Source organism: Bos taurus, chromosome 10 (genome assembly GCF_002263795.3).
Source record: "Bos taurus isolate L1 Dominette 01449 registration number 42190680 breed Hereford chromosome 10, ARS-UCD2.0, whole genome shotgun sequence".
In the NCBI taxonomy this organism is placed as follows: Eukaryota; Metazoa; Chordata; class Mammalia; order Artiodactyla; family Bovidae; genus Bos; species Bos taurus.
The window spans coordinates 37,532,424-37,559,809 of NC_037337.1; the positions used below are offsets into that span (position 1 = coordinate 37,532,424).

The 27,386-nt window shown below is 52.8% G+C and overlaps 2 protein-coding genes across 2 annotated transcripts in view; both read right to left on the bottom strand.

Annotated features, from left to right (window-relative positions):
• Positions 1-858: 858 nt before the first annotated feature.
• On the bottom strand, positions 859-15,281 carry PLA2G4F (phospholipase A2 group IVF). Its single transcript, NM_001192569.1, has 20 exons — positions 15,171-15,281; positions 13,309-13,381; positions 12,568-12,704; positions 12,350-12,478; positions 11,888-11,928; positions 11,632-11,674; positions 11,098-11,164; positions 8,440-8,606; positions 8,240-8,344; positions 8,010-8,047; positions 7,685-7,820; positions 5,963-6,099; positions 5,517-5,739; positions 4,673-4,787; positions 4,310-4,447; positions 4,111-4,218; positions 2,944-3,138; positions 2,510-2,676; positions 1,804-1,990; positions 859-1,510 (listed from the first exon to the last, which is right to left on the bottom strand). Exons 1-20 carry the CDS (start codon positions 15,279-15,281, stop codon positions 1,290-1,292), a joined length of 2,538 nt encoding a protein of 845 aa, NP_001179498.1. The 3' UTR covers positions 859-1,289.
• A 3,488-nt stretch (positions 15,282-18,769) lies between these two features.
• The window catches only part of VPS39 (VPS39 subunit of HOPS complex), a 45,576-nt gene continuing 36,959 nt past the window's right edge, over positions 18,770-27,386 (bottom strand). Inside the window, exons 13-25 of the mRNA NM_001206244.1 lie at positions 27,168-27,311; positions 26,563-26,704; positions 25,808-25,894; positions 25,405-25,478; positions 24,985-25,083; positions 24,280-24,397; positions 23,643-23,771; positions 22,927-23,029; positions 22,674-22,719; positions 21,425-21,574; positions 21,126-21,260; positions 20,781-20,872; positions 18,770-19,568 (exon numbers count right to left, since the gene is read on the bottom strand). Coding sequence (NP_001193173.1) covers positions 19,493-19,568; positions 20,781-20,872; positions 21,126-21,260; positions 21,425-21,574; positions 22,674-22,719; positions 22,927-23,029; positions 23,643-23,771; positions 24,280-24,397; positions 24,985-25,083; positions 25,405-25,478; positions 25,808-25,894; positions 26,563-26,704; positions 27,168-27,311 — 1,395 coding nt within the window. The 3' untranslated portion in view covers positions 18,770-19,492. The remainder of the gene's footprint in view (positions 19,569-20,780; positions 20,873-21,125; positions 21,261-21,424; positions 21,575-22,673; positions 22,720-22,926; positions 23,030-23,642; positions 23,772-24,279; positions 24,398-24,984; positions 25,084-25,404; positions 25,479-25,807; positions 25,895-26,562; positions 26,705-27,167; positions 27,312-27,386) is intronic.

Genomic DNA, 27,386 nt, shown 5'->3' on the forward strand with positions numbered 1-27,386 from the left:
TAGGGCCTGATGCTGATGGAACGCACATTCGTATCTTTGAAAGTTCACAACTGGAAAGTTCGTGTGTCGGGGACTTACTGTATGGCAGCTGGGCCATGGAAGGGCCCCAGGCGGCTCAGCACTGGGTGGGACAGCAGGAGGAGAAAGAGGCCACAGAGGCCCTGGCCAGAGGGAGAGGGCCTGAAGACCCCCACACCAAGCCCAGTCATTGTGGATCTCCTCTCCACAGACCAGAAATCTGCCAGTGCTAGAGAGGCTTCGGGTGTTTGGAGGGTCCCTTGTGGGTCAGAAGAAATGATAAGCAGAGGGAGAGGGAAGTAGATGGCCCAGATGGCAGGACACACCTGTGGAAAAGGTGGGAACTCAGGCTCTGAGTTCTCAGCTAGGCTCTCTCTGCCCCTGCCCATCCCTGGCAGCTGACAGGCGCTCACAGGCCAGAGCCACAGGCAAGTTCATGTTTGCTCTGCCCCGATAAGTGGGTATGCCCTCTAGACATACTCATTTAACTTCTGGGAATGGTGAGACAATTTGCTCAAGGTAGCAGCTGTACACCTGATAAGAGGATGTGACCCAAGTTTAAAGAGCAAAGATGGGGAATTAGCATGGGGAACCTCCAGCTGGAGCCCAGCCAGGAGCGGAGATCATCCCACAACCTTCAGGAGGCTGAGCACAGAAGGGTGGGGAGCCATGGGGCAGGCAGAGGAGGCTAGAGGTGAAGAGGGATTAACAGACAGGACCCTGGGGTGAGTGACCCAGATGGGCAACCAATGTGGTCCCCCTTTATTCTGGATGCCGTTAGCATCCAGATGCAGTGGGGCATGGAGGGATGGTTAGGGCTGGGGCTGTTTGCAGGAAGTGTGGATTGGATGGACACATCTTTGCTTCTGGTGTCAGTTCAGGGCAGTAACCTGCACTCAGCTCTCACAGTGCCCCTTCTGTTGAGGGTCTAAAGACCTGGTCCCTGTGAAGTCCTGTGTTTGGTGTGCGTTCTGGGCCACGATGGTTGCCCGAGTCCCTCCACACACTCCAATGTCAGATGAGAACTGTTCATGTCTGCCATACATCCCCTCCCCGACACACTACCTCCTCCCAGAAACACAGGGGAGAAGGGACCCCCAAAAGTCCAGGTTGCACCTGGAGGAACATCCCGAGGTCCTGGGGACCTCAGTGCAGGTTCCAAAGAGATGAGAAGCAGAAGCCCCGCAGGGTCCGCTGCCCCTCCCCCTACCAAGCCCTGGTCTGGAGCCCAGGGTCCCTCCTCTGTCCCAGTCCGCCAGCTCCAGCCTGGGTCAGCCTCCAGTCCTGTCCCCAGTCTGTCGCCGGTCTAGAGCCAGCTGGAGGGCCTTCCGCACTGTCTCCACATTGTTCAGGACATTGTATCGACTCAGGGCCACCAGCTGCTCAAACTCTTGGGGCTCAAAGGTGAAGTTCATCATGCCATAGGGAGTGTCTGGCCCATTGATGACAAAGTCCCCACCAGCCTTCTCCTCAGCCGTTTTTCGCTCCACACCTGTGATGGGACATGGAGAGAGGCTGGGCTAGGGTACTCTGTGGCTAGGAGTTGCCAATCCAAAAGCCCACCTCCCCAGGACATCCAGCTGGTTCCATAGGTTCTGCTTGGGCCCCCATCTCAGCTCTCTCACCCACCAGGAGGAGCCGGGCCAATGTGCATGCTGAGTCCAGGAAGCAGAGGCCAGATCGGGGCCTCCAAGAGAAAGGTTTTCATACGTTGTCCTGGGGACAGCATCCCCCTCACCAGCCCAGGGCTCTGTGGACCAGACCCAGACCCCAGGCTCCCCTCACCTGGGGCCAGGTGTGTGCGGAAGGTACGGTTGACCAGGGGGAAGTGCAGTATGATGGGTGAGCTTGGGTCCTCAGCCTTGGCAAACAGGTAGCACTCGTGGGGTTCCTTCATGTCCTCCGGGGACACCTCAATCCTGGGGAAGGAGATGCCTCGGTCCAGGCAGTACTTCTCTGTCATCTGTAAGACCTGAGTAGGGATGCTGACTTGTGCACTTCTGACCCTCCCTGAGGCCCCCTGGACTCACACAGGCCCAGGCTTCGACGCCAGCTCTGCCTCCCACCAGCCAAGTGACTTCAGGCAACACAAACAGATCCTACCTCCAAAACCCCACACGGCTGGAGGGAGCCGCTGACCGAGACTCCCTGGGGGGGGCCCTGCTGGCTCTGTGGTTACCATTGTAACCAAGGGACAGCACACCAAGACCCAGGCCCAGACAGGAGCAGGGAATCCATCAGAAACAGCATGGGCCAGAGCAGCAGTCTCCTCTTTACCCGGATAAAGGCTCCCGAGGACTCTTTTTGGCCGCCTCTCCTGATTCTCACTCTTCCCCATCACCTTCCAGATGGGGAGACCAGAACTGCTAACAGTGTTCACAAAGGTGCTCACCCACAGCTCAGAACCCAGGCCCTCCTTAAAGGGCGATCGCTCAACGCCCAGCCAGGCTGCTGTAGCAAAGACCCATCCCCCACCCGCCCTGCACTTTACCTCAAAAGGGGCATCCAAGGAATAGTCGAAGGACAGAATGAGGTCCACAGCTCTTTGTGGCTGCAGGCTCAGCGGGAATGGGGAGTTGATGGCAAAGCCTCCGTCCACCAGGTATAGACAGTCTCTCATGGGAGTGAGCTGGTTGGGGAAGGCGTCTGGATGCAAATCTGCACAAAGACGAATGCTTGCGTTTGCAGCACCCCTCTTCTCTTCGCCCCTCTCTGTCGAGAGCTCTCCTCTCTGACAGCCACGGGGTCTCCCATCTCAGCTCCCAGCCCTGCCTCCCCAGCACAGTCATCACAGTCCTTCCCCTGCCAGCCCCTCGGGGCAGCCAGAGCTCCACCCCAACCCTCATCATGGTCAAAAGGCAGAACTGGCCTCAGAGAGCCACAGGCACAGGCAGTAGGTGGGACCCTGCCCAGAGCAGCACCCACCTTTCCAGGCCACAAACTCCCTGCCAGACACATAGTCCTCGTGCAGGTAGAGGCCCCGGGTGAAGTTGGAGTTCTCGGCTGAGGTCAACCGGGAGGTGCACATGTCCAGCACAGCCTGATAGAAGGGTCCCTGAGGGGTAAAGAGCCTGGTTCTCAGCCGCCCTGGATCGTGAAGCTGGAGCTCTTGGGAGCCATCTAGGTGGAGGTGGGAGGGTGAAATACAGTGAGAAGTGGTGCCCTCCTTTGCCCAGTGGTCCTTGTGCTTCATAGAAGCCCGCTTCATCTCCCCATACCCTTCCTCTTCCCCAACCCCAACTCCCAGGCCTCTGACCACGGCTTCCCAAACTTAAATGACTTTTTCTTTCATGGTCTCCACATTTTGAAAGTTGCCTATGACACAGCATGTATTAAATACCACCTACCCTTGAAGCTGCATATGCAACTTCCGGTTAGAATTTCACCCTGCTGAGCAATTATCACATGTCATGCTGGCCACTGTGCCAGGCACGGGTTTGCAGAGGTGGACAGGCCCGGCCCTGGCCCTCCAGGGCTCACAGCGTACCAAGGGAGAGTCACATAAAGAGGTCATAATGGTGACAGTGCCCTGAGATCAGGACCACATGGGATGTGCGTACAATTCTACGGGACTCTGGCAGTCAGACCCTTTATCAACCTGGGGGGATGCAGGGGAACAGAGATGCCTCCTGACAAAATAATGTCTGAGCCGAACTTTTAGAACAGGGCAAAAGTTACCCAGGAAAGAAAGGTGGGGAAGGTATTCTACATAGCAGGAAGCTCATGGGTCATTTAAGGAGTGGGCTGAAGGGGAACCCTGAGGTGGGTGAGCAGAGGATCAGCCAGCTGCCTAGTAGCCCCAGATTGATCTAATTGAAGCTCAAATGGAGAATTTTAAAGGCATAGGCTTATCACAGAGCACTCACAGCTCCCACTCCATTTTCTGACATGGGCCCCCCATCCTCCAGCCTCTTTATAGACCTCTGGGCATCCAGAGACCCTAAGCTAGAAGATATCTTCTCAGTACTTCTCTGAACTGAATGGGACATCCAAGTCCTTCTCCCTCATTCCTTAGGCCTCTGCCAGGGTCCTTTGCTGGAAAGAGGTATTGGGGGCTGGGGGTGGGCTTGGTTGGGGGATCTCTGTCCTCACCTGTGATGTTCACACTGTCTTTGAGCCAGTCTAGGAAGCTGAGGCCCCGGCCAGAGGTCTTTAGGAAGATCTCATCCAGGCTGGCTGCAAAGGCGCTGCCCCACATACCTAGGGATAAAGGCAAGGCCCCAGGCCCTTACAACACCTCCACCCACTTCACAGAGCCTGCCCTGTCCCCAGCCCTCCCACCTAGACGTACCCTGCAGGTAGCAGATCCGGGACTCGGGCCGGAGCTGCAGCAGGTGCCCCATGAAGAAATCTGAGCCAAAGAGCTCGGTGGGAACATACGTGCCGTACTTGGGGAAGCCGACCTCATAGGGGGTGAACTCGCACCACTCTGGGAGCCAAAGTGAAGGGAATGTCACTAGGGGCTTCTGACTAGGAGCCCATGGTTCCCCACCTCCCTTGTGCCAGAGCAGGAATCTTTGCCTTGTCCAGAGCAGGGTGCAGGAGGCCCACTGTGCTGCTCCAAGGCACCCACCTGTACACCAAGAACCCTGGCCTCTTACACCCGACCCCACCATTGCCTCTACCTGCTCCCTAGGTCCCCACACCCTGGCACCTGCAAAGTCCTCCCCACTGATGTTGCTGCGGACGTTGATGCTGGCGTAGATGGGGTAAGGGTTCTGGCCCCGGCTGACTGCCTCCTTCTGGTCAGACAGCTTGGCAGGATTTTCCTGGTCGGGAAAGAAGGGAGACCGCTTGGCCTTTTTGGAGTTCCCTTCCCACACCCCGTGCCACCCTGCACAGTATGGTGTGACCCCAAGACTTCGCTTGCTAAGGGCTGTAATCTAGGGACAACTCTGGAAAGGACAAGCTTTGGGGTGCAGCAGAGCAGAGGCCACTGTGGACTTTGTGTGGTTCCAGGGCCTGTGGGAACATCCTCCCCCTTTCTTCCCATTCAAGAAAGCACATCAGAACCCAAGGGAGTCAAGTGACATTTTTAAAGGAACAACTGAAAATCCACTTTACTTTCTTTTAAAAAGTAAATCACTAGAAAACATGTATTCCTTTCTTAAAAATAAGATATCACTTTCACAACTAACAGCCACACAGCACTGGGCCAGGACCCATAGGTCCCCAGGGTCCTAAGAACTTCACTCAGCTCTCATCTCACTTCCTAGTGTCTGCTGGGCCTGCAGTTCCAGGAGAAATCCCCAGGTGATGTGCATCATGCCTGTTTGGCCAGTGGGCTGGAGTGGCATTCTTCCTCAACAGCAGGTTGGAATCATTTGGGACACTTTCAAAGCAGATCTGAACTAGGGCTTGACAACTCACCAACCAAAACCACTGTCTCTGGAAGTGAGGCTTAGGCACTAAGTTTTTGGAAAGCTTTAGTGGAACTAAGTGCTGATGGGGTAAGGTGGACAGGAGCCACATTCATTTATTACCTACTCATCTCTTACCTCCTGGTACAGGAAATATTCAATGAGAAGGCCCCAGAGGTCAACGAGGGAAGTGCTGTGGCCGCGGCTTTCCCGGATACCCAGTTCCTGGGCGTAGTACTGCAGGCGCTCTGTGGACATTGCCCCCATCTTACTGCTGCACACCCGAGCCTGGGCACGCTCAATAGGGCCCTGCAAGGCCACCTGGGACCAGGCGGGGTCCTGGTAGAGTGTGGAGATGCACCTGGGTATGGAGGGAATTAGGGACAGGGAGGCACAGCAAGGGGTTAGAGAGATGCAGGTGTCTGTGAGTCACCCCCTCCCCCATCCCTTGCACTGACCTGCACCACCCACTCAGAGGGCCCTGTGGACTCTGTCCCTTTCTGCTCCTCCTCACCAGATCACCAGGTCATGCCCCTGCCCCTTCAGAGCTCTCCTTTATTTTGCCCTGCCCCTACCTCACTTACCAGGTGGACCCAGAGACCCCGCTCAGGTAGGTCACAGTGTCCAAGAGGCCGAGCTCCTGTAGCCCAGCCAGGCTGCCATACAAAGACGACATGGCTCGGGTTCCACCTCCTGAACCCAGCACGGCCACCACCGGCACCTGGGCACAATGATAGTCATGATACCGTCTACTCCCACTATTGCTCGTCTGTTATTGCTTTAGCGTATCAGACACTGGTCTAAAAGTCTTGTGTTATCTCACCGAATCTTCAAAGCAACCCAATGGCGTCCCCACTTTACAGATGAGGAAACTGAGGCTCAGGATGTTTAGATACTGTGTCCACAATCATACCAATAGTAAGTACTAGGCTATCAAACTGATGCAGTAGAGCCTCAGAGATGGCTCTTAACATTATACCAGGAAAGTATGTACCTGAGAGGGATATTGGATTTGCTCAAAACAGCAAGATCAAGGTTTCTCAACTTTGGTACTGTTAGTGATTTTGGGCCAGATCATTCTTTGTTGTAAGGAACTTATCCTGTGTGTTATAGGATGTTGAGCAACATTTCTGGCCGTTACCCAGCAGATGCCAGTAGCATCCCCCTCCCCTCCCCCAGTGGTGGTGACAAATGTCCCCTAGATGGGTGGGACATGAAGTTACCCCCAGCTGAGAATAAGAACTGAAGTGACAAAGGCAAGCATGCGGCTTGGACCTGGACCAGACACAAGAGGTGCCCAGATGTCTTTTTAGGATCAGAGGGGCCTGGTGGGATCAGACTAGAAACTTTTTGGCTCCTCAAATTTTCCAGGAAGGTCTGGTTCATTCCATCCCAGGCTTCTGGTTCCTTTCACTGTTTTTCCTTTCTTCTCCTGTCTTGAAAGAAATGCTCTGTGACTGCATTCCAACAAGGTCACTGTGCCTTCAGAGGGCTGGAGGAGGCAGAAGGCCTGTTGGCAGGCCTGTGCCCTTTCTACCCTCTGCCCACAGAATGGAGACCAGGTGCAGGGCAGGCATTACCAAACCAGAAGTCTAGGCTTGCTCAGCTTGTCAGCGCCAGGCACAGGAGGAAGCCACTGCTCATTCCTAATCTACCCCAGGTCTCCCCCTCAGCACTGCCTTTCCCCTGCCTCCCAGACACAGGCTCCCACGGAGCCTCCGCTTCCAAATCTCTTTGTCTACTCTTACAGACTGCATTGTGTCCTTGCCCCCACAGCCTCCCGCGGAGATGAGGGGGAGGCCCAACAGGGAGGTAATATAGATTATGTGAGGTGATAAGGGTGGGACCTTCATCGCATAGGACTGGTGTCCTTGTAAGAGGGAGAGAGAGAGACTCCCCCAAACCCTTGCACATACACAGGGGAGAGGCCATGTGAGGGCCCAGCCAGAAGGTCTGCAGTCAGCAAGAGCAGCCTCATCAGATGCCAACCCTGATGGCTCCTTGATCTGAACTTCCAGCCTCCAGGCTAGATAATAAATGTCCATTTTTTGAGCCACCAGTCTGGGGTGTTTTGTTATAGCAGCCGGAGCAGACTAATAGAGCCCCCTCAGCTCCCATTATGTACGGGGTCCTGACTCCCCCGAGCATGCCCGTCAGCTCAGGCAAACAGGCCGGCTGCCTTCCTCCGCTGGTCCCCACGCTTCCTCAATGCTTCCTGTCACCTCCTAGCCACACAGTCAGTCCTCTCAAGGAAGAAGTTGGAATTGGTCCCAGCCACTCTGGGGCCCAGCGCCTCCATTCCATACCTGGCTACTATCGGGAGCGTGGCTCAACCCCAAAGCCTGCTGAAGGGCCTTGGACACGAGCCGCTTCCTCTTCTCCAGAAACTCCTTCTCCCCATCACAGAGGTCGAAGCCAAGACGCAGGTCAAGGTCTCCAGAGCTGCCTCAGATGAAGTCGGGGGTGGGGTATTGGGTGACGGTTCAGTGGAGGAGAGCTTCCAGCCAAACCCATTTTCACAGGAGCAGACAGATGCACACTCCAGGGAACCTCTCAGGAAGACCCCACAGGAACCAGACACCCCCAACCCCCAGCTGAGCTGAGTCAGCAGAATAGCCCCCACTGCCTCACCTCATCTCTGCCTTCACACTCATGGCCACCTCCTGGCCCTGGAAGAGACAACGGCCCATCACCAGAGCACTGAGTGGGACTCACAACACTGGTTGCTCTGGTAACTGTGGCCCGGATGTGGACACTATGACTGAGCCCCAGGCTGGCCTTATCTTGACCTCCTCCCCCTGACCCTTTTTGGTGGTGACAGAGCAGGCAGGGATCCCTCAGGCACCTGGACAGGGCCTTACCTCCCCCAGGGCCACGACACACTGCTGCTCCTGGCCTAGGGCCAGAGATGAGAGCAGGATGCCAGGCTTGCTGGTCTGGGACTCCTCCTTGGCCCTCGGGTCGCCCTGCAGAGAAGAAAACACTCAGAGTGGAGGGAAAGGGGCCTCGTCCAGACTAGACTGATTTTGTCATTCGCTCCTTCCCAGGCCACGTCACTCACCTGGACCATGAGCTTCTCTCCTAGGCCCACCTCCAGCTTGGAGCTGAGTACTGGATTCACGTGGAAGGTGAACATGGCTGGGACGCCCATCTCCGTGGGAGGCTGCAAGGGCAAGAGCTGGGGCTTCTCGTAGGCTCCAGGCACTGCCAGCTGAATCTGCCTAGGGCCTGAGAGCAGAGGGCCCAGGTGAGTGCCAGGCGAGGGGGTGAGGGTGGGGTGTGTGTGGCTCATGATGGCGGCACCCCAGCAGCAACTCCCCTTTTCTTCCCCTTGGAAATGTCAGCTCGTCACCCTGCTCACTCTCTGACACGGTGTCCCACAGACAAGGTATCACAAAAGACACTCAGGGTCCTATAACCTGTCCTAGTCAGAACTGGGAGCTGTCATTGAGTGCAGAGCTCCTGCTCAGGGCTTATGGGGCTGATGATTTTGAGATTATCGTATTAAGTACATAACATGCTGCTGCTGCTGCTAAGTCACTTCAGTCGTGGCCGACTCTGTGTGACCCCATAGACGGCAGCCCACCAGGCTCCCCCGTCCCTGGGATTCTCCAGGCAAGAAAACTGGAGTGGGTTGCCATTTCCTTCTCCAATGGATGAACGTGAAAAGTGAAAGGTAAGTCGCTCAGTCGTGTCCAACTCTCAGCGACCCCATGGACTGCAGCCTACCAGGCTCCTCAGTCCACGGGATTTTCCAGGCAAGAGTACTGGAGTGGGGTGCCATCGCCTTCTCCGATATAACATGAGTGCATGCTAAGTTACTTCAGTTGTGTCCGACTCTTTTGCAACCTCATAGACTATAGCCCAGCTGACTCCTCTCTCCACAGAATTCTCCAGGAAAGAATACTGGAGTGGGTTGCCAATTCCTCCTCCGAGGAATCTTCCTGACCCAGGGATTGAACCCAAGTCTCTTATGTGTCCTGCATTGGCAGGTGAGTTCTTTACCACCGCCACCTCGGAAGCCTGGTATAAAACACATATTTTTAAAATATATATATGGGATCATATTATAATGCTGCTGCTGCTAAGTCGCTTCAGTCATGTCCAACTCTGTGCAACAGCCCACCAGGCTCCTCCTGGGATTCTCCAGGCAAGAGTACTGGAGTGGGTTGCCATTGCCTTCTCCTCATAATGATCCTATATTAATTATTACATTAATTACCAGTTTTCAACAGGTACTTTCCCCTCTGTTGCCCTATTCAAGCCCTGTTGACTGTTTTGGGGCAGGTTTGTGGCCAGAGAGAAAGCAAATAAAGCTTCATATTGTTTCTGAAGCATAAGACCTTGTGAGAACAGAGAGGGTTTGCAGGGGAGGTAGTAGGAGGACGTGGGTTCATGGCACAGAGAGGACAGGATTGGGGAAGCAGAGGAGAGCTGGCCCTGCCTGGGTGAGGCCAGCCCGGGAGGAGGCAGGGAGAGGCCTGGAGGCCCAGGAGCAGCAGGGCCTGCCCTCGACTCTGCAGCTTTCTGGAGAGCAAGCGAGACCCCAGACAGAAAGAGCTACAAATGACAACCATGAAGAAGGGACCAGACAGACCCACAAAAGAGCCCCAGATCCCAAACACTCAGGAGCAGAGGTCCAAATGGAATCCCTTTCCCTATTTGCCTTCTTTGGCACCAAATGAGACCTGAGACTTGACATGAGCAGGGGTGGAAGGAAATTAAAGAATAAGCGATACTTCTATTCACACCACAGTTTTCAGGCTGAGACTAACATGGACTATTCACAGAAAGAAACAATAAAAGCTGTGGTGGGGGGAGCATACAGGTCCTGGGCCCGGGTCTGCTCCATCACTTATTGACTGTGTGACTTTAAGCAAGCTTCTTTGAGCCTCCGTCTCATGAATTAAAAGAGAGTAATGACTGTACCTATTTTGCAAGGTTGCTCTGAGGATTCAAAAATAAAACACTATAAAATGCTTAGCCCAGTGCCTGACTCATAGAAAGTGCCCGATGTTACCTGGGCAGCACTTGGCCCGGAGGCCCAGACTCCCAGCGTCGGAGTGACCTTACTGCCACACAGGCTCCGCTCCCTTCCCACACCTGGGCCCCCTCCTGAGTGCCTGCCTTCTGTGACCGACTGCAATGGCCCCAGTTCTTCACTTCTAGAGGTCTCACTCTTTGCCATGTGACCTCAATTCCTCCCACTAAAGAAGCCACTGTATTCTTTGCCCTCCAACTTAGAATCAGCCTTGTGCTTGTTTTGGCTAACAAAATGTTAGTGAGTGGCTGTGATGTAACCAAAGACTCGAAAAGCTCTTGCTCATCTGGACTTGCTCTCTTGCACCTCTGCAGATGTCTTCAGGACATGCCCAGGCTTGTCCACTGGTCACAGAAGGCAGACGAGGGACATGGGAGCCGAGCCAGGTCACCCCACCAAGTCCAGCCTAGATCAGCCCTGCCCCAGCTGACCTCCAGATGTGTCTGCCACTGAGATTTTATGGGTATTTTTTGTACATCAGTAGTTGAACAGATACAGCCACAATACTTGAATATTCCCAGAGATTCACTACTTTCAGAGGCAATCCATTTCATCCTTGGTCAGCTTTAAGCAATGAAAGATTAAGGATTTTCTGCCTAAGACCCATTTTCTTGAAACCAGCAGCCTCCAATCCCCCAGGAGAGAAGGCAAGACCCCCAGGCCCCTGGGCAGACTCACCGTGCCCTAGATGTGGGGCTGTCCCATCGCCCCTGAGGGTGCCCTGGATTCTCAAACACGGCTGAGCCTGAGGAAAGCAGAGGGCTGTGGGAGCCAGAGCATCTATGGGGCCCTGAACAGGGCCTCAACCAGGAGAGAGGGATGGAGGGCTCTCTGGGGAAAGGTTGAGCTGACATCCTTCCCAGGGCCTGTGCCTTATGAGCAGGGGTCTTCTGTCACAACCCCCTCCCAGGACTCAGAGGCAGTGGCCCCTGGAAGGAAAGCAGGAGGAGAGGAGGGACCCCGGCCAGTGGCTCCTTGGCAGTCTCAGAAGCCAGGGGCCTGAGTGAGCAGAGTGCTGTGCCCAGGAGGGAAGGCTGGCTTCTGGGCTATTCCCTCAGGTGGAGGCAAGGTGCCCCCTTGTCCCTGGAGATGCCTCCCCCACATGTCTCCCCTTGAGTGCCCTTCAGGCAAGTGGGCATGATGGGCTCAGTCATGGACTCCTCAAAGCGCCCCCAAGCCCTGAAGATCCCCCAACTGGTCTCCCCTACTCACCACCAGGACCCCATTAGTGATGACTTCAGGTGCGGGCACCTGGCTGCAAGGAACACATGAATCCCTCAAGATGGCTGTTATTATAATAATGTAACCAAAGCAGTTGAAGAACTTAGGGAGCAGGGCAGGTCTGGGGTAGGGGTGGGTGTCAGGATCAGGACCTCCCCTCTAAAGCCAGGTCAGTGCAGGACCTGGTAATCGGGAGCTGGGAGGGTCTCAGCCTATATGGGAGGGTATGGGCTCCACTGGAACTCACCTCTTCTCCAAAACAAATTCCACCTGCAGCTCGTGTGACTCCTACATGGAGGGAGCAAGGGAGCACCAGTTTTCGAAGTACTCCCAGAGCTTCAGGACCTTCCCGCTACCCCCAGTCCTACTCAGCTCCAGGGACTAGAAGGGAGACTGCTGTCGTGGCTGCTCATGGGCCCTGGGGTAGTGGCATCACCACCAGGAGCTCCATCCATTCAAGGCTGTGGGCAGGTATGTTCTAGACACTGAGGATTCATGACTGACAGAGACACACAGAGTCCATCCCCTCGAGGAGCCCACGTATCAGCTTCACTCAGGGAAGGAGTGTTTGCAGGAAAGCTTTGTGGGACCAGGGCTGCAGGATGGAGGAGGTTTGTCCTGGAGGCCTGGCCCATGCTGACCTGGAGATCCCTATGCCCAGCTCCTCATCTCCTCGGGCTGAGCCCACTGCCCAGGTGGGGTGGCTCACCTGCTGGCTGAGGGGGAAGGTGTGTGAGTGTGGTTGGCCTGGCTTGAGGCTCCTCAGATCAAACAGCAGCAGGGAGAGCTGGTCATTGTCCAGGATGTCCTTGTCATAGAGGGTGAGCTCCAGGACGTTCTGGGGACAGTGTCAAAAGGGGGGACCTGAGACGGGGCAGAGGGCAAGCATCTGGGAGGAGACCTCCCCCTCCGCAGCCCAGCCCTCACCTTCACGGCACCATGGATCCGGTAGTGAAAGGTCTCATTCCACTCAGGGTCGCTGCAGTTGGCCACCACTCTGGTCCGGGAGGGGCTGGGGGATGCCGAGGGCAGCCACAGTTGCACATAGCAGTCAGCTTTGGACACTGTTGGTAGGATGGACAGGGGTCCTCAGCCTCTAGCTTACGGCAGGAAAGGTTTCCTGGAGGAAGCTGGGGCTGGGTAGGAAGGGCAGAGAGGGGAGGGGAGGCTGCCCATGGAGCAGGCTGGGGTGGGGAGATGGGGAGAGCCCGTGTCTTTGACTTTGAGTCCATCTCCACCAGGGAGACTCCTCCCATTAAACAGGATGGAGATTCTGTGGAGACCAGTTGAAGAGATTATGTGACAGCACAGCCCATGGGGTAATTCCCAGAAAGGGCCTGATCCAGAGAACGAGCTCCAAGCTCCCGCCCAGTGTGAGCCTTGGAATGGAAACCCCTAGAGAGCAGACAGTGACTTCTGGCAGCAGCGGGCCTCACATGCTCACCCAGGCTGGCATTGCTCCATGTGCTAGACTCAGGGAGGAGTCAGTGGTCTGCATATTCCCCTCCCCTCCAGCTCCTGGCTGCCTGACCCTTGGGCTCCCTCACCAGACAGACCTCCATCCACTAGACTCTAAATACACATGTGCACTTCTGACCAGCCCCTGTTGAGCTCTGGGGAGGCCCCAGGGAGAGGAAGGGAGAAAGCGTGGCATTAGGGGTCACTCACGAAGGTCTGTGCCCTGGATATTTTTGGCCCTCAGCACCTTCACCTGGAGGTCATAGAAGGGGTGGGTCTCCCGCTGAAAGGACAGAAAGACTCAGTTCCAGGAAGCCAGCTATGGGGCCCACCTCAGGTTTCCCTCATCCCATCACAGAGCGTCAGGCAGCCTGGCCCAGGGTCACTGATGTCCCTGCGCCAGGAACCCAGGAGGCCTTGGCAGGTGAAGCACTGGGAGCTGAGCACATTGGTGATGAATGTGACCTTGAAATCAGTCGGGCCAGGATCAAAATGAAGCTGCACTACGGACTAGCTAAATGACCTTGGGCAAGTAACTTCATTTCCCTGCTCTTTAGTTTCCCTGTCTCTAAAGTGAGTGTTATCAGAATGGCTGCGATCCAAAAGTCTACAAGCAATAAATGCTGGAGAGGGTGTGGAGAAAAGGGAACTCTCTTACACTGTTGGTGGGAATGCAAACTAGTACAGCCACTATGGAGAACAGTGTGGAGATTCCTTAAAAAACTGGAAATAGAACTGCCTTATGATCCAGCAATCCCACTGCTGGGCATACACACTGAGGAAACCAGAAGGGAAAGAGACACGTGTACCCCAATGTTCATCGCAGTACTGTTTATAATAGCCAGGACATAGAAGCAACCTAGATGCCCATCAGCAGATGAATGGATAAGAAAGCTGTGGTACATATACACAATGGAGTATTACTCAGCCATTAAAAAGAATACATTTGAATCAGTTCTAATGAGATGGATGAAACTGGAACCTATTATACAGAGTGAAGTAAGCCAGAAAGAAAAACACCAATACAGTATACTAACGCATATATATGGAATTTAGAAAGATGGTAACAATAACCCTGTGTACAAGACAGCAAAAGAGACACTGATGTATAGATCAGTCTTATGGACTCTGTGGGAGAGGGAGAAGGTGGGGAGATTTGGGAGAATGGCATTGAAACATGTATAATATCATGTATGAAACGAGTCGCCAGTCCAGGTTTGATGCATGATACTGGATGCTTGGGGCTGGTGCACTGGGACGATCCAGAGGGAGGGTATGGGGAGGGAGGAGGGAGGAGGGTTCAGGATGGGGAACACAGGTATACCTGTGGCGGATTCATTTCGATATTTGGCAAAACTAATACAATATTGTAAAGTTAAAAAAAAAAAAAAAAGATGATAATCTCATAGGGTTATAGTGAGTTTTAAATGAGAAGTCATACAAAGTGCCCAGCATACGTGCTTAATACATTAACTAATTATGTTTATTGTGCATCACAAGCGTGCAGCTCCCCTGACTATAGTACCGCTGCTATAGCTGAACAGCTGAAGTGAAACCTCGAGTGAAGTGTTTAGGAGATTATCAAAAGAGAAAACTGTGATGAGCTGCACCCGCCAGCTCCTGACAAAGGCTAAACGATGGCCCAAGAAGGGGTGGGAGGTGAAGGGAAACCTAGAGTCATGCAACTGGTACTGGTCTGACAAGTCACTAAGGAGACTTGGGCAGCTTGGGCTCAGGAAAGCAGACTGCAGCCTCCCAGGAGTGAGAATCTCCTCCAGACCCCAGTGAGCCCCTCACTCTCACCACCCCCTCAACCACCAACCCCGCAACTCTACAGCCAGGCTAACCCAACCAGCTGCGAGTGTCACATCACCTCGCCCTCCTCTTCCTAAGCAGATGGGACTATTTTCAGATTATTGTTTGGCCAGGTTCTCTAAGCTCTACCAGGTAATATGGAGCGAATTGGTCCTGGCCCAGATCCAAATGCATTCCCAGGGTTGGCCCCAGTCTCCACAGCGGACTGGGCTCCCAGAACTTCTGTCCACACCCCCAGGGAAGATCAGGTACTTTACCCGCCACTGCTCGCACTGAGGTCCCCTCTTCTCTCGCTTCTGTAGCTGCACCGCACCCAGGAGGGGCAGCCCCTTGCTTGTCAGCCACCTGGGCCAGAGCACCCAGGGCATGGCCAGGCAGCCCAATTCCTGGCAGGAAACGCTGCCTGCACTCTGGCCACACTGGCTGCTGGCTTAAGTCTGACAGGTAGCTGGGGTGGGGAGGGTGGAGCTGGCTGCTCCACTGAGCACTCTTAACTGGGGCTGGAGGTGGGGTTTGACATGCTCCAGGAAGTGCCTGGAGCCCAGTTTCCTGTCAGAAGGGACTTCGGACCCTTTCCAAGAGGATGCAGAACGGGCAATCTGGTTCCCAGTCCCAGCAGCCCCTGGTTATCAGGGGGCTGCTTATGGAAAATAGATGCCTGAGCCCTAGCCCCAGATGACTTGATTTAGTGGGTATGGATAGAACCCAGGTGTTTGCATTTCCAACAAGCCTTTGAGATGATGCCAACACAGGTGGTCCAGGGAAGAGCAGCCAGAAAGTGCTGCATTAGGGGCCCAGTCTCCACCAAGCCACCAGAAAATCCTAAAACCAACACCTTTCAAGTCCCACCTTCCACGCAGCACTTAAGCAGAAACTTGGAAATCTCTGGTGTCGTGTTTCATCTGAACTCAAAGTATTTCTAATCTCTCAAGGTCCCCCTCACTTGTTCTTCAGACCCTGAGGGGGCACTGCACTAGGCCCTGGTCCAAAGGTGAAGAGGGCCCGACGTCATCCTGGACAAACTCAGACTCCTGACTCCCTGTGGCTTCTGCCCAGGTGCCCTTCCTGAATCAGTGGAAATGCCTGGATGGTCCAGGGACAGAAGCAGGCACATAGCCAGGTGGTATGGATAAGGGCAGGCCAAAACCGGTCCGCTTGTCCTTAAGCTACTGGAGATAAAGAGGCTTCAGAGTCCCCTCTGACCATCGTGAGCCTGAGGCTGCAGATGGTGTGTGATGTCCCCCTTTCCGTGGACCACAACCACCGAGGTGTCCAAGATAGGCACCTTTTCTGGAAGAAAGGATCTCTAGGGCAGTGAGTTGTTGGGAGATACATTTCTCTTCCTCAACCAAGATCATCTCCTCTCTCTTTCCCGTGGCACAAGTTGGAGACTGAAAAAATGACATTCCAAATGAAGTGATTCAACTCCAAAATGAAACCCACAGGCAAGTGCTGACCAGAAACTCCCAGAACGGCTATTGGCCAGGTCCCAAAGCGGAGTGCCTGTTTCTGCTCAATTGGAGCATGAGGTCAAGAACCTATGCTGGGATCTCAGAAATGGTGTCCCACCCTCTTGGTGATCTGTACACAGCAGGGGAGACTGAAGAGGGCAGGGGGGATGGAGCTAGCTGGGGGCAGAGTCAGCCAGGCCTGGCAGCCAGGGCTCCTGACAGATTTTCTAGGCTGTTACCACACCTTCTCCTGGAAGCCATTGGCCCCATGCCTCAAGAAAGTCAAACCTCTTAGTCCCAGATGTTTTTCGACAGAACTCAGGGTGGCCAGAGATGGCTCTCAAGGACACAGAAAGAACAGACTGCTTTGTTTTGAAGCTGGTCAAAGGGGACCCACACTTCACTTCTCAAACATCCCTCAGTCCCTTACTCCCACCAACTCCACACCCACCATGCACTTCCCAGTCATTCTCAGCTGCAGGAAGAGGCATGAGGCCGTAACATGTGAAGTGAAGGGGAAACAGTTTGGATCAGCTACAGCTGCGCTGTGTCTGACACTTTGTGATGAGATGTTCTCCATGCATAGAACGGCAAGCCACTCCAGTGCTCTTGCCTGGAGAACCTGATGGGCTGCTAATGGGGTCGCAGAGTCGGACACAACTGAAGCGACTCAGCAGCAGCAGCAGTTCTCCATGCATGCTGTCAACGCAGCAGCTACACACTAGCTGAACTGGACAACACAGATCAAGACAGTGTTACACTGATTTTTTTTCCTTAGTCACTAATCGGATTAGTCTTTCCAATTCTTTTTAAAATAATTTTTTAAGCTATAGTTTCTTAATTAAAAAAATTATTTATTCACGGCTGCACTGGGTCTTCACTGCTACTCTAGTTGTGGTGTGTGGGCTTCTCTTGCGACGCTCAGGCTTCAGTAGTTGCAGCGCGTGAGCTCAGCAGTTTCAGCACATGGGCTATTTCATACTCCACAGCATGTGGGATCTTCCTGGACCAAAGATCAAACCTGTGTTCCCTGCATTGTCAGGCGGGTTTTAAACTAATGGACCACCAAGATTTTGATTGTTAAGTTGGCATTTCATTGTTATTTTCATCAAATCCCACAGGAAAGGGGTTGGGGGAGAAGAGACCCAGACAGGCTTGGTTTCTTACTTAATGATGTTTATTATGAGAGCTCTGCCAGTCCTCACTGTAGTGCGTTTATCTCCAGCCTTCGCCACACCTCCGTGGAGGGCAGAGTGTCTAGGGCAGGAGAATGGAGTTCGGGAAAACTGGGTTGTTTATATACTCCAGCAGGGAAGGAAACACGTTTTTTATTCTATTGCTTCAAACACGTGTGCTGCACAGGTGGTGGGAATGGAAGGTGCACACGGAGGCCAGGAAGGCAGGGCGTGTGGGCTGGGGCCAGTTTCAGCTGCTGCTCCAGAGGAAACTCAGCCTGGTGCTCAGAACTGGTGCAAATAGGGCCCAGGGCGGCCCTGCTTCTTAGCAGGGGCATGGCCAGTGGGATGTGGATCTTGTGATGTGCTGTTTGGCCTCCCAAACCTGAGCAGGGTCCCCCATCTCTGTGAACAACGTTGATGGCTCTTACTCTTGTCCCTTCAGACCCTCCATGGAGGGTGGGCCTGTAAGGAGCCTCGTCTACACCACCAGCAAGTCAGGCTACAACACAGGCCCCAAACAGCACGATGCTGTGGTTTAAAAAGGATCTCAGCGTATCAAGGACAGGCCACCAGAGCAGTGTCAGTATCGGGCACTGTCACCTACCCTCAAAACTGTTGGACTCTGGGGTCATGGTGAGTGTCTAGGCCCCCAGCGAGGACAGGACAGGGTGCGCTCCCTGTGCGTCTTCAGCCTGCAGTGCTGGGGACTCCGCCCGTGGGCTCTGGGGCCCTACGGGAGGCGGGGTCTCCCCTGAACAAGGGCTCCCCCAAGTTTGGCGGTGAGTTTTGTCAGGAGCTCCTGCACTCCAGCAGCATTCTCGGCTCTCCCCAAGCCCCCTACAAGCACACCCAACGTTATCATTGTCAGTTTCTGATCTGATCGTTTCCTGTGTGCAGCAGGGATCCCCCTACCATCCATGTCCCAGCGCAATCCTCCAACCCTTGCAAAACAAAGCTGAAGAACAATGGTCAGGCCAAAGTGGGTGGATGACATGGGCTGGAAAGAGAAAGGCGCCCAAAGCACGAAGCACTCTGCTCAGCAAGCCTAAACCAACCTGCCCTGGGGGGGCTGGAGGATGAACCTGGAGCAGGAGCCTCTGCAGACATCTGCCAAGAGGCAGATACCCAGGGCAGCCCACCCTGAAAGCTACTGTCATACTCTGCCCTGAGAGCGATGCTCTTCTAAGCTTCTGGGCATGGAGTGTACAGTCCAAGGAGGTTCTATTTACAACACATGTGACAGTCAGTTATCAATGTATTCCTAGAAATCAGGAATTCCTCTTGCTTCTCATTTTACCTTGTTCAAAATTCCTGGTATCAGGAGAATGGGAGAGAAAGCCTGGGTGGAGCAGTGAGGGGAGAGATAAAGGAAGAAAATAAATAGAAAGAGAAGGAGACTGAAAAATCAAGAGCTGATGGAGGACACTGGTGAGGGGATGCAGGGTCAGCAACTACAAAGTGACCAGCGTTACCTAGAGGGCGGACCCATCCGGCCTCTGCAGTCAGAGGGGCTCTGGGGCTTCTCTGCTCAAGGGACTCCAGGCAGCCAAGCTGAAGGCTCCTGTGAAGTCCTATGCACATCCTAACAGAAAACTGAATAAACAACCCCCAGGAGGGTTACAGACACTTGACAGTTTCCATATTTGGGTGACTGGAATGCAAACGCAGGATGGTGCCTTTCCCATCTCTTCCTGTCCAAGCAGGTATCCAATTCTCTGAAATTGCCTGCAACATAATGGTATAAAAGGTGTAACTAATTTCTTTTTCTATCAAAAATCTGGCAACATCAGAACACAAGTCTGAATAATTCAGAAATGTTCCAGGGCTCAAGGTAGCCAGCGTCCAAACAGGGAGACTCCCAGCGGTGGCAGCAGTCCCGATTCCCAAGGCCGGGGCTCTCCCCTCTGGGGTAGCCGAGCTGTCCGCTGCTCAGTCCTCGGCCTGCTGGGCTCAGGTGTCAGCCGGGTTGACCTCTTTGGAGCAGAAGTAATGCACGACCACCCCATTGGGGTATCTTGCAAATGCGCTGCAGGGAAGGAAAATGACCTGGGAGTGAGGGCTGCCTCTAAGAGAATACAAGTTCTTACTGGAAAAGGCACCTTACCAGGAGCCACCCCAGAAGCTACCTACTCTAACCATAAAGAGCAGTGTGGCCACCATCTCGGTCACATATCCAAACAGAGGATGAGGTCCACGCCGTTCAATTGCATGGGGATTTTTTTTTTAATTTATTAAATTAAAAAATAATTTACTGAAATATAGTTAATTTATAATGTACCCATCTCTGCTGTATAGCAAAGTGACTAAGCTATGCACATATACACCTTCTTCTTTTATATTCTTTTCCATTATGGTTTATGCCAGGAAACTGGATATAGCTCACTGTGCCATACGCGAGGACCTTGTTTATCCATCCTGAATATAATAGTTTGCATTTACCAACCCTAAACTCCAGTCCATCTCACTCCCCCCCACCGCCCTCTGGTGGCCACAAGCCTGATCTCTGTGTCTGTGGGTCTATTTCTGTCTTGTAGGTAAGTTCATTTGTGTCAGATTTTCGATTCCACGTTTAAGTGGCACTTGGCTTTCTCTTTCTGACTTCCTCCACTTGGCATGACACTCTAGTAGCAGGGGATATTTCCTACTGCCATCAGTGTGTAATACACAGCCAGACAGGGCAACGCACCAGCCTGGCTCAGCAGCAGTTTACTGAGCGCCAACTGCCCTTCAGAACAAATTTTGGGCTAACTCTAACAATGGGCAGTGGGTCTTTCTGAAGGGAAGCATTCTTCCAGCCATAGAAGTAAAAGGACAAATCACTCTTCCTTGGAGGAAGGGGCACTAACTAGAGTATATGCCTTAAAACAGAATGATGCTGCTTTAGGATTTTACTCAGATCATGAGGCAGCAGGTTGAAAGACCTTTTTCTTCTTTCAGAGGTGTATCCTTAAAAGATAAGAACCTCCTGGCCACATACAGCTCTCACACACCCCGTGGTACATGTCACTGTTAAGCAGCCAGAGGGAAAGGGCTTTATGAGCAAGAAGTCAAGAGCCCCATGCTACACATTTCAGGCCTTTAAATTCTCAAAGCACCCCACCCCACAGATACACCAGAAAACATGGCCTGCCCTCTGGAGGCTCAAGTACTAAAAGCGGCCCAGATAGCCCTCAGCTGCTCTCTCCTCTGGGGTTAAGGGGCTGAAATCTACCCTGAGCAAGCTATGGGTGAGGCTCACCTGTTCCCAATCTTCTTCTTACACACCATGCACACCTTCTCCTCTGTGATGATGCACTTCACCTGCTGGTGCAGGATGCGCTCTTCCTGGACCTGGGAGCAGAGAGATTGGGGGGGAGGTCCCACTGTCTGGCAGGCAGGACAGGAGGAGGGGCCGGCACTGCCTCACCTCCCAGCCCACAGGGGCTCCCTAACTGAAACACCCATAGCTACGTGCCCAGCTGGTTACCGATCAGTTTGAGCCACAGAGTTAAAAAGCACCAAGCTCTGCCTCTGTCTCAGGGGACATGGTAATGGCCTCACACTGAAAAGTACAAGCCTTCACTCGCATCTGGAAGGCTCATACCCTCAGGAACTCTGCATGGAGAAGGTTCTTGAGCACTTGGTTGAACCGTTTCTTCTGTGCATTCTCTTCTAAGACCTTTTCCAGAAAGATGCGTATGTCGTTAATCTGAGTGTTCGCGGGCAACAGGTTGATGGCCTGGGGACGGGAAGAGAGACGGGAACAGGGAGAGGTGGGACAGGAGTGAGACAGAAAACGCCTGACGTCGCGGAGCCCTCAAACCCCCGTCCCTCCTGCCAGCCCCTCCTGTGGTTCCACGCTCCCCACATGCGCCCTCCATCTCTGCGAGGAGAGCTGCTGACCTTGGTGGTGTCCAGCTTGCTGTGGTGCAGCTCTAGGACCTGCAGGGCGGCCTGGAGGTTGGCTTGTGGCTCCAGCAGTTCCAGCTTGATCGGCCCCAGGCAGTGCACGCTGGGGGGTGACAGGTACATCCGGAGCAGGGACAGATACACCTGTCTCATACACAACAAGCCATGCACGCATCAGGCCGGCAGCAACCCTCCCCAAACCCTCAGCGTGACCACACCTAAAGGCAAGAGGGCTGGTCTGGAGGAACTTTAAAACGCAGCATTTTTCACCTTTTAATAAATTTTGTAAAGTCCGTTGACTGAAGATGTCAAAAATTAAAGATTGTGTGGGACCTCCTGGGTGGTCCAGTGGCTAAGACGCCAAACTCCCAATGCAGAGGGCCCAAGTTTGATCCCTGGTCAGGGAACTAGGTCACACATGCTGCAACTAAGAGTTCATAAGCCACAACAAAAGATCCTGCATGCTGCAGTGAAGATCAAAGATCCCAAGTGCAACAACTAAGACCCGGTGCAGTCAGATAAAGAGAAATAAAATATTTTAAAAGTTAAGGATCGTGTTCTTTCTGAGAGGAAAAAAAAATCAAATGCCTTGTATTGTTTAGCATTATACTGCTAACAAAATGACTCCAAGAGACTCCTCATTTCCTTTGGCTTTGAAGGCTGAGACCTTGCCATGTATAAGCCGATGCAGATGAGCCCGAGATGAGATGCTGCATCTCCTACTGGACCCACACTAGTGTTTCTCAACATTCTGGGCTGTGCTGTACATCGATAAGCAGCAACTCTGGCCTCTACCTCCTAGATTCGGGTAGCAAACCCCACCCCCCCAACCACTGCCAAACAATGGCCATCAAAAATCTCTCTACACATTGACAGATCCACACGGAATTTATGCAGAGCACACATGGGCACACTGTAAGAACCATCAGATGTTCCTTCTCAACAGGCTGGCCAGGAAATTTATTGTACAAGTTGAGACTGTTTTAAGAATAAAGTGGCAGGGGCACTACAAATAATCACACGGATGACAACAGACCAAGCCAGAACCACCCCGAGCAAACCAAGACTGCGGTCACCTTGCCGCTCTCTCAGCACGTGTGCGCAAAATCCATCAGGGCCCTAACCCATGCCCTGTCTTATGTCAGCAATTCCTGCCAGTGCACCTGTGGCCCAAACCAGAGGCGCTGGCTATGCTAAGAGGGGCAGTGCAATGCCCGTGTGCGCCCTGGGGCCGACTACTTACATCTTTGTTGCCATCTTTGTTTTGGTCATAATGCTTGTGGCAGTACCTGTAAGGGAGAGAGTGATCAGACAAGCTCACATGTAGAGGGCATGGATGCTGCCTGAGTGAGCAGCCTAATGACAGCACAATCGGGGGCCAGCACACGAGGTGACCTCGCTTCAGCTGCAAGTGTAGGGGCGGCTTTCTCAGCCTCTCATCTCTCTGCAGCGCCTCTTTTACACCCCTGGGAGGTGGGACGGCAGGGTCAACGTACTCTTCAGCCATCCTCGTGTCTTTCAGGACGTGGACGTAAATGAAGAGAGCTTGTTCATGTTTCCCCATGCGTCCCAGCAGGAGGGCACGTTCTTCCAAGAGGCCTGTGGGGGGAAAAGAGTGGAAGAAACCATCATCATGACCAGGCAAGCCCAAGGCCAGGGGCTAAGCTATTAGAGGAATGACAGGGATTCTTTTCAAGGAGGAAATTACTAAAATTTTTAAAAGTGAGGAGGAATAGGACTATTTTAGGTGGTACTTTATCTCATCTTTTCCTGTGATCATTTATAAATGGGAGAACAATACTTGATGATCAGCTAAATGCATAATAAGCACCTACAATGTGCCAGGCGCTTCAGCTAAGGGAAGCAGACACCTGGTCTCTGCTCTCATGGAGCTTATACATCAGGCAGATGTGTCTTTTTCAGACAAATTATTCCAGATTACAGAAATTGCTAAACAAGGAACTTGGCCAAGAACATGTACTGAAGCAACGAATAGGTTTCAACCTGGCTAACAATTAGCATGTGGTTCACACCCAAAAGAGACTTCTCATAATCATGGTTCAAAAGTGAGTCTTCAGAGAGGACAGAATAGGAGCACAGGCCTGAAACACATGGTTTTTCCCAGGCCCAACTTTTGGGAGGCTTGGGGAACTGGTATAAGGGAAGGATCCATTTTGCATTATCTTTTGCTAAAGTGGCTAAAGATACCCACCATCAAAAGGAAAATCACAGATGAGCCGGCCTGGGTCATAGTAGCTGGAAATTTCCAGGAACATAAGGAGCTTCCGTCGGTATTCTCCCAGTTCTCCTTCCTCCTCACCAGCAGGGACTGGAGCTTTGCCTTTAAAAGAAACCATGCTCAACATGAAAGGATGCTGTTGGGCAGCAATGTGTGGTGTCATCAAGAAAAAACGAAGGGGATGGGGTTCAATGATGTCACCACCATGATTAGAAAGAGCCTCCGTGATGCTTTCCAGTTGGCCTTCTCTTAGTTTATGGTCTCTGTATGGCCCCAAAACATCAGCTTGAGAAAAAAAAACCCACCAAGCTGCTTAGAGAAGCATTCTGATAGACAAATCTGTTCCTTACCAGCACAGCTGTCACTCTGCATACAGATCTACTCCCCCTCCTCCATAGGTGATGCCCAGGGAGGCTCAGAGATGCCCAGATCCAGACACCAGCCCCCAAATCTCACCTGTGGGGTCACTTAGCTGCCTTGGTGCCTCTGAGGCTCTTCCTGCCCACCTGGGCCTGCAGAGAAAGTCTGCTTCTCTACCCCACCCATGGCCCCCTCGGGTCCCAGCTCACCTCTAAGGCCTGGGGCCACCCCGCATGCTGAAAACTGGTACCTGCAGGGAAGGACAGGAGATACTCCTTCATCAGACCTTGCACCTTCTCGCAGTACAACTGGATCAGGCAGTTGTGGAACCGAGAGCCAGTCTCCTCCCAAACGTGGATGACATGTTCCTGGGGCGAGAATGGTCTGCCTGGTGCCCTCCATGCTGTGGCATGGCGCGGCCCAGCCCATTCGCCCAGGCACCCTCACATCTTTAAGGCCCAAAAGGTCCCATCCAGACTGTCCCCTAATTAAGATTACCATGGGACAGTTCTACAACCCAGCAATATCACGAATTAGCATCTCAATTTCCAATCTAAGCTCCTTTATTAATTCTGTCTCATAATCATCCAAATCAGCCCATGTAATTAAGGTTAAATATTTACATTTTGGTACTTAGGACTGATTTGGTCATCCTGTGGTCACAGTCAAGTCTGGCTGTACAAATGTGGCTCTGGTATGTTTTTCTCCAACATGTTCTCTCCTCTTTTATCTCTCTGTACGTCACCTAGGTTTAGAAGGTAGCATCAAAAAGTGCCATCTCCAGCTTGGTCTACTGGGCTGTCTTCAGAGGAGACTAAAAGAACCCTCTTCTTTACAGTCCTTCCAATCCCCAAGGGACACAAACCCTAATCTGAACTGGCTAATCACTGTCTCTTATAGTCATAGATCCTGGGTTTGATCGAAACTTATTAGTTCAGATCAAAAAATATCTTACCAGATATGGAATAGCCAGACCCTTAAAATTCTCCACTAAGAAGCCCAGCACTCGGTCTCGTGGCAGAGACTCCACCTCTGGGAGGTCCTCAGTAAATATCTGTTGGAATAAAACCTGAGTTCCAGCAGCAGAACCACCTGATGGCAATCCTTCCAAACATACATGCACACAAGCGTAGGGTCACATGGACAGACAACGAGGCGGGAAGAGCACCTGTGGCCAGTCGGTGTGGGGCAGACTAGGTCTCCTGGCGTCCGCACCAGGCTCTTTCTACTGCACTCCACTGCTGTCCCATGTGTTCCAGTCTTGGAAACACCAGAGAAGTGCACAAACCCTTCCTAGCCCTCCACCCACAACTGTCTAAAATAAAGTCAGAACCAACCGTGGTACCCAATAAATCCAAGGGGCTCCGTGATCTACCTTCAGACCATCCTCTGGAAAGTCTCTCAGCACCCACACCGAGTAGGAAAAAATTAAATGCAGATTTTCTGTGCCTAGAGGGAAAAGGAAGACTTGTCAGCAGGTGAAGTCCACCCACTCTGCCCACAGGACCAGGAAGGCAGGTACCCAGGTTGCCCAGGATTTATCATCCAGTGAAGTTAGCTCTGTCCAGTCACTCAGAGATGCTTGGACCTACCAGACTGGCTACACACCAAGGGGCTGTTGTGGTTCCACCACTGGGGGTACTTTCACCCCAGGAGGAACCCAGCTGGGTGAACACAAGGAAGGGAGGGGACTGACCAGCCAGAATCAGGAAGGGAGAGAGGTCAGGTTCACTTGAACACAATCCCCTCCCCTTGCCCCTTCCTCGAGCTGGACTCACCCAGATGTTGCAGGTACTGCACTGTCCGCTCATGGCCTTTCAGAGGGGAATTTGCTTTTTTGGACTGGTCCACCAGCACCTGCAGAGCTGGCCATGAAGCCCAAGAATAAGGTCATGAGCCCCTTCCAGAAGGTATATCTCCTTGGAGAGCCATCACACTGTACACAGTTTTCAGCGGGAAAGAGGTCTTTGCAGCAGGCCCCTTTGTCTTGTCACTAATGTTAAACCAGGCACCTATACGCTTACTTATCTCCAGCCCTCGCCCACCTTTCAAATCTTGTGATCACAAAGTACTTTGCCTAACTTGTTTCTTTCAAAGAAGTAGAAATGAAGACTAAGTAAAAACAGATGACCAGATCTCCTCCCTAGCTTCCCCTTCAGTAACCCTGTGAACAAGATGGTAGCTAAAGAAAAATCACAAGAAGTCGACAAGCCCACACACAGTAGGGGATAGGGGGGACTCTGACTCCCTATCCCAACGAGTAACCGATTACATCCCTTTTTCCTTTAAAAAGCTTTCATGGCTGAGCTTTGAAAATCTTCACATGTGGTTTTTGGGGCACTCCACCATCTCCCCAGATTGCCAGCATTCTCATTAAAAGCAACTTTCCTTTGTAACATTTGCCTCTCTCTCGTGTATTGATTTTTCAAGCGGTGAGCAGCCAGACGTGATTCCACAACAAACACCTCAGTAGGCTTCCCCCAGACAAAATACAAGAGACCCTCTAATCACGGATGACCCCTGCCCCAGTCACCTTTCTCGTGGAGCCCCTTCTTCTCGTACAGGATGATCAGCTCGCTGTACTTGTGAGCCTTCTTCAGCACGTGCTCGCTCTCTTCGATGTGGCAGTGATTGTTCTCCAGACGCAGCAAGGGGGCCACCAGGGCCACGTTCGTCTGCAGGAGAGGCAGGACTTCAGCAGGAACTACTTCCTGGGGAGGCCCTTCCTCCCTCAGCCCAGGCCTGCTTCAGGCTGAAACACCAGGCATGCTACACAAGCGAGAGAGAGCACACAACCTTTCCAGGACTACAGGTAGGAGCTTTCATAGCCTTTATGCTCTTTCACACAACATTCTGTAAGAGTGTGGGGTGGGGGAGGGGGAAGAGGGGAAAGAAAGGGGAGATTTTCTTTGGGGCACTGTCCCTATTCACCTTGTAGCACCAACCCCAGTCTTGGCAGAGAAGACCAGCCCACTCTAAGACTCTGGGTCAACATCTCGTCTTAAGCCCTCAATTCTAAGAAGCTCAGGTCAAGAGTAGGTGGTTCCTAAGAGCAAATACTTCACTCTTACTAGTGGCAGGGACCCCGGGCTAGGGAAGAGAGAGGATGGCAGGGAGCCGAGTGCTGGGAAAACTCACATGAAGGTAGCACTTGAGCAGGGTGGTGTCAATGATCTGCAGCAGCTTTTTCTTGGATTTGATGGTAGGAGTCCCTTCCATGAGAGGGGAGGTGCTAGACTGGTGATCAGAGTCATTCAGCTTCTTTACCAATTGGCTGCGTTTCTGCCAAGGGCAAAAACGCAGGGTCAAGGCCAGGCTTAAAACTTCCTTTATCATCTGAGCTATCAGGCACTTCAA

What these genes read in the sequence shown, in the direction of transcription:
- PLA2G4F (NM_001192569.1), bottom strand. Translation starts at nt 15,281, where the DNA reads ATGCCCTGGGTGCTCTGGCCCAGGTGGCTGACAAGCAAGGGGCTGCCC. An exon ending in TCACTAATGGGGTCCTGGTG is followed by an intron (nt 11,165 to 11,631) that starts GTGAGTAGGGGA and finishes TGCTTTCCTCAG; the next exon opens with GCTCAGCCGTGTTTGAGAAT. An exon ending in GAGAGAAGCTCATGGTCCAG is followed by an intron (nt 8,345 to 8,439) that starts GTGAGTGACGTG and finishes TCTTCTCTGCAG; the next exon opens with GGCGACCCGAGGGCCAAGGA.